Source organism: Galeopterus variegatus, unplaced genomic scaffold (assembly GCF_000696425.1).
Source record: "Galeopterus variegatus unplaced genomic scaffold, G_variegatus-3.0.2 Scaffold927, whole genome shotgun sequence".
NCBI lineage: Eukaryota > Metazoa > Chordata > Mammalia > Dermoptera > Cynocephalidae > Galeopterus > Galeopterus variegatus.
In genome coordinates this window covers 248855-255182 of record NW_007727038.1, presented here as the reverse complement: position 1 = coordinate 255182, position 6328 = coordinate 248855, and the positions used below count along the sequence as shown (strand labels likewise).

Below are 6328 nucleotides of genomic sequence, written 5' to 3'. Positions count from 1 at the left end.
AAAAATAATGAAATGATTAATTTCTCTATATTTTCAACCCTTAAACATGAACAAGAAAAGTTCATATGACATCATGTATATTTGTTCATTAATCTCCTTTAGTATATTACTGATCATGCTATGATCAGATAATGAAAGTGAAATCTTGCCACAATTCAGGAAGGTATAATATGAGAGTATTGTTTTCAATATTTAAAAGGCTGTCATTTAGAAACAGACATATACTTGTTCTGTATGTATTCAGAAAGCTAAACTAGGATTAGTGAGTGGTCAAAGCAGGCTTTAACTCAACTGGGGAACTTCCCGCAACTTACAATTGTCTATCCACAGAATAGGTGATGCCAGTGAAGCAGATGGTTTTACCTGTGCTAAAAGTACTCACAGAGACCTGCTAACCCTGTATCAATCGGGATCGCTATTGAATGAACTTTTGTGTTTGGTTAGAAGTGAGACTAGCTATGCTCTTAGGCTCTGCCAGCTATAACTTCCTATGCAAGTGTGTATCTAATATACAGATGCTAGACAAAGCCGGGTGAAGCTTGCAGATTCATTTTTCTAAGTCATGGATGGTGCATCTTTTTCAGAAGTCAAAGGTAGAGTCAGCAGCATATTATTTTATGGAAGATTCAATCCAAACATTTTATTAAGTCAAGAAAGCAATTCTTATTTTAACTATTTTGTACAACTATTATGAATTCTAGAAGATAAGGTGTGCTTTTTTAAAAAAGAAAAAAAAGTTCAATTGAAATATTTGAGATTATTAATTACGTCAAACTAACTTCGCTATACCATTTTCATTAGCATAATCAGATATTAAGTAAGACTGCAATGTTCTTGCCTGGAAGAGGAGCTTGATCCAATCCCTGACAGATATTTGATTAACTATTTTATGTAAATATTGGCCAAATTATAATGCCATCTCATGTTTAGTATTCATATACTGTGCAGTTACATATTGCACTGCATGAGGTTTAAGTCCCTTAGTAGTGTAAGCATTTAGGGCTCATTAAGCTATTTGCCTTGAAGTTTTGGAACTTAAGTCAAATAGCTGAATTTTCCTCATCGACTAAAGCCATGTGTAGAAGCAGAAATATTTGCTTTGAATCTAACATCTTTCTTTGTGTTGTTTTTAGCTGCAGTGTTGAAATATGAGAACAACGTTATGAATATCAGGCAATTCAACTGTTCTCCTCATCCATACTGGCTTCCAAATTTCATGGATGTTTTCACTTGGTCCCTGCCATTTGTTGGGGAAAAAGGTGTGTTGTAGAATCCTGAGATGTTCTTAATAAAGTGGTATAAGAAGGAAGGAGAGGACACATGTGCTATTATACCATGAAACACTCAGAAACGTAAACACTTTGGCCTAACCAGTAAAACTCACAAGTTGCACCATATCAGAAGTGATTTGAAAGTGTGTCACTGTGTATCCTATTAACAGGATACAATGAGTGAATTAAGGAGAAACAAAAGACATGAGGACTATTTAGGAGAATATGTACAGTCTCACTAGAATAATATAACTTCTAAAAATAACAGAAATATAGCTTTACATGGGTTCAAGCTTACCCCTTTGTGCTGCAATTCCAAAGTGCTATTTTATTTTATGAATTACCTGTCAAATTGAATGGTTATGATAGCCATCCTTTCCTCACATTTCTGGTGGTGATAATCATTGTACAGTAGTGCTTAGTGGCTACAATATTTTGAACAACATGTAAAACAACAACAAAAAAGTTCATTAAAATATAGTTGTCATTAGTGTGTTACAAGGTGCAGAACAGTGAGACAAATTTACATGTAAAAACTTGTCTATTAACTTGCCTCAATTTTTCAGAAGAATTCTCCTTTTCTTTTTTCCTCCCTTCTTTCTTCTCTTTTCCGTTTCTTGCTCCTTTTCTTCCTTCCTTTTTCCTTATCTTTTTTCACCCTTTGTTTTGCTTTCCTACTTTGACCTAAACCACAGCAAAAATTTTGAGGCCTACATCCCCTGAGCTTTTATAGTGATAGACCAGATTGTTCCTCCTGCACCTCATACATGAGAAGGGCATTGTAATAAAGATGACAATTTCCATATGTTTCAGAAAAATTATGTCCTATGGGAAGTTTTAGAGAAAAGATACGCATTTTTGTGAAGCCCTATGATATTTGGGTTTTTTCTTTAAATGCCCTAAAATGATTAAGCCAGTCAAGTTATGAGTTATTAGAAAAGAAGTCTTCCCTTTGGATACCAGAATAAGTCAAAAGTTAATTTTAATAGTGTCTAGTAAGTGTTCCCAGTACTGATCCCTGTTGCCCCTATCTCGCACTGACCAAATTACAGCATTCGGTAGAGTGCTTTTGAATCCGGACCACTCCTGAGCACCCTTTGAACAACCTTGAGTTGGGTTGCTTCCATTAATTATTCAAACTAGGTGCATTTGTTATAAAATAACACAATATACTGGTATACACAATTCAGTTTTGATAATTAAACTGAAGCTCTGGATTAATGTTAGCTCCACTGAAGTTTTATTCTTTATCATATATCTTCAATTCTAGAAGAACATTTTTTAAAATACCATATTACTTTAAAAAGTAGCTCTGGAAGAATCAGTGGACAAGTTTATTTTCACATCCATAATAAAACCCAAGCTAATTTCAAAAATGGTAAATGTGAATAACATGCACCATAGGGTAAAAGTAATGCAATACTAGTTTCCTATGTATAACACTTTGTGTAATCCAATCCTATTGTAACCTATTTACTTAGCTAAATCTTTAATTAAACTGTACCTAAGCTTTACTTTTAAAAGCCTTTTTGTAAATCAAATTTAATATTTCTATCAACACATTTATTTTTAAAAGCAGTATTCTCAAACTACTTCAAATATATTAGTTTATCAATCAACAGTTTTTATTAAACACAAAGCTACCTTTTACATTAAACACAAAGCTATCTTTTATGTTAAACACAATGCCTATCACTGTACTGGCTTCCCTAGGGGATTAAACAAATTTTTTTAAAAATCCATCATTCTTAGTTTTTTCTGAGCACATTTGTAATCTGATCTAGATCAAGCAGCATCATTGTGCAAATAAGTAAAAATTCAAAAATAACCATTTTCTTTCTCATAGATTGATAGTATATTCACATCCACATTTTGATTTGTCCATTTTCTGTAGTAAATAGCTATAAATGTTACCATTAGATTTCACAGGCATAAGCTAATAATTTTATAAACAAAAAATCTTCATAGATTTTTTGTAATTCATAGAATTACAAAGCCTGTTGTCTTTTGTCATCTGGATTTTATAGGAACTATTTTGCAGGAGATTCCATATACAAACTAATTAAGAAATATTATTGCTAAATTTGTTCATTAACAGTGCCAGAATAGTAATTAAGGTTATAACAGAAAATCCAGACTTTTTTTTTCTTTCTTTTCTTTCTATAGTGACTGAGATGCTGGTAAATGTCCTTAACATCTGCTCAGATGATGAACTAGGGTCAGAAGAAGATGGATTTGATGGTAAGAGACTTGAACCTTTGTGCTAATGCTATTTGTTGGGTAATTACTTGGTATGTCATTGCTAACTGTAAGAATAAATTGGTAAGATTTGGATTTTCTTTAAATCATAACATACTATTGAAAATGAAAAATATAATTTTATTTCCTACTTGCTTTAAAAAAATATAAGAAACAAAATCCATGAGAGAATTTTCCTATTCCTTTGAAAACATCTCTGAAGTAGTAATCTTTTTAATAACCATCTTTTCAATAGTTCATATTGCTAAGTGATAATAAGAAACAAAATCCATGAGAGAATTTTCCTATTCCTTTGAAAACATCTCTGAAGTAGTAAACTTTTTAATAACCATCTTTTCAATAGTTCATATTGCTAAGTGATATTTTTTGGCTCCTTGATAAATTATTTTCTAGCAGATGTTATCATTTACTGGGCAACTTTTAAAAGTGTCCTCTAATGGGGTTGTTCCTGTCAGTTATTAAAATTTTGATGTTTATGATAAAAAGCAGCATTTGCATATTAATATATTGGCATTTCTGTCAACACCAATATTTTTTCCTATCTGTAGTAATAAGTAATGAATAAACTATGAAGGGTTTTTTGTTGTTTTTCAAGATACTTTTTAGTATTTAGTTACCCTCAAAGAGTACACTTTTTCTACAGGGGACAAAGATCCATGAGGTTAAACCTGGAGTGAAAAATTACTCTGAGTCTTAGAAAAACACCCCAGAATGGATGGAAACTAACAAAAACGTACTTAGAGAAGGAAAGTACAAGAGCAAACTTCATTTCCATAAACATTTAATAAGTACCTACCCTGTGTAGGATGCTCAGGATTCCAAGATTCATTAAACATCTTTTCCTTGAAGGAATTGCAGTCTGGTTAGAGAGAGTAATGTGTAAACAGATAATATCAATAAAATAAGATAAATTATAAAATAATGGGTCGAGATTGCAGGGGAAACTAGATATTGTGGTGAGTTTAAATGAATAAAATGTATATTTTTAAAAACTGCACTTAGGTAAAATGACAAAAGAATATGGCCCTTTCTGAAAGTTAGTATTTGAGTGGCATGATTTAATGTTTACTTGAACTTAATACAGGTCACAGCTTTAAATGCAAAATACCCAATGCTGCAGACAAAAGTAAAATAAAAATGTTCATACACTCATGTAAATAGGGTCTATATACTTAAGTAAATTTATAGTGTACAATAAACTCCTCATAGTTTTCCTCCTTTCTTTCTCTCGTTTTCATTACTTGCCTTTATATACTATTTTCAAGTTATATTCCACATTGCAAGGAGATTACAATATGGGGAAGGAGAGACAAAATGGAAATATAAAGAAAATAAACTTTTACTGGGTTAAAATTAACTAAAGAAGAGTTGTAAGAACTTGAGTTATAGTAATAGTCTAGAACTTAAGTTATAAGAATAGTCTTTAAGAACTTGATATATTTTAAAATACGCAGGAGATCAATGGACATTTTTTGCTTTATCTGGATTCTAGATATGTCAAACAGTAGCACAGTTTGCTACTGTTATCTTTTTCATGAATAGTGTTATTATTTAAAAGTTAATATGATGGCAGAGACTTTTTTCCATAAGGAAAAATACTAACCAGATGGAATCTAATCTTAAAAATCAGCTTACATTTTTCAGTAGTTGCCTTTCACCATATTCCTTTTATTCCTCAAAAGAAAGACTCATTAGTATTAATGCAGTAATACTCTCCTGTTAACAAATTTCCATTTTTGCCAAGTCCATTCATCAATATTTATAGTATAGACAATAAAGACGTGACATGTTGTATAGAACAAGAACATGTAGACCTACCTACATATGATTGTAATTATATATTAATTCACTGAGCAAATATATATATTGAGTACCTACTGTGTTCCAGGTACTGTAGCTAAAAACACCTGCGCATTTCAATGGTATGTTATTACTTCACAGTTAAACATTACCAAGATTAAATTGGAGTTGTCTTCACTTCTAGTGAGCTCTCTTTTTCTACCCTCACAATCACTTACATAGAACGATATATGAAGGGTCTCCCAAAAGTTCATGGAAAGATTTCATATTATCTTTTAATTCCATTTTTCCACAAACTTTTTGAAGTACTCATATTTTGTGACTTACTCTGCTTTAAAATAATTAGTTTCAATCATGTGCTGTGGTCATCATCAATTGCTTTTAAGTTTGTTAATTCCAATCACAGCAGTGTGTGTCTTTCACGGCCCTTGGAAGAATTCTTTTTCTTTCTAAGCAGACCTCAGACCACTGACCACTGAAATCTCACTCTGACACCCTTAAGTCTTATGTCAGTCCTGTGGAGAAATAATAGAAATAATTTTGCCCTACTCAAGTGCAGTGAGGGACCTGGTCAGGAGAATCTGGCCTCCTTTTGCTGTTTGAACAGATGAGCTGATGTCCCTAACTTTTCTCAACTAACTTCACTAGTCCAGTCCGGTCAGGTTAACCATCAAGTTCTTTCTCTTTCTGAACACCATTTCTTCTGCTTTAAGTCATTTCTGCTAACTACATTGACAATAAGATTAGTGTTTTCAAATTTTTAGGCAAAATTTACACACAGACTAATTTAAAATGTTTAATACATATTAAAAGTCCCATGTGCCTATACATAACTATTATCAGTTTGGGAGTGAGCAGAAAGAGGTGAAGTTATTGCTGCATAATTATTAGGGAAGGTAGATTGCAATTCCTTTGTTTCCTATCTCTTGGACTTTGCTTAACAGTTAGTGTGTGACTTTTTCCCCTGCTTTTCTTTTTCTCTTCTTTAAAATTTGTTG

The 6328-nt window shown here is 32.1% G+C and overlaps 1 protein-coding gene across 1 annotated transcript in view; it reads left to right on the top strand.

The window, feature by feature from the left end:
- Positions 1–6328, top strand: part of PPP3CA (protein phosphatase 3, catalytic subunit, alpha isozyme) — a 234344-nt gene that overhangs the window by 196519 nt on the left and 31497 nt on the right. Inside the window, exons 9-10 of the mRNA XM_008573519.1 lie at positions 1134–1259; positions 3438–3512. Coding sequence (XP_008571741.1) covers positions 1134–1259; positions 3438–3512 — 201 coding nt within the window. The remainder of the gene's footprint in view (positions 1–1133; positions 1260–3437; positions 3513–6328) is intronic.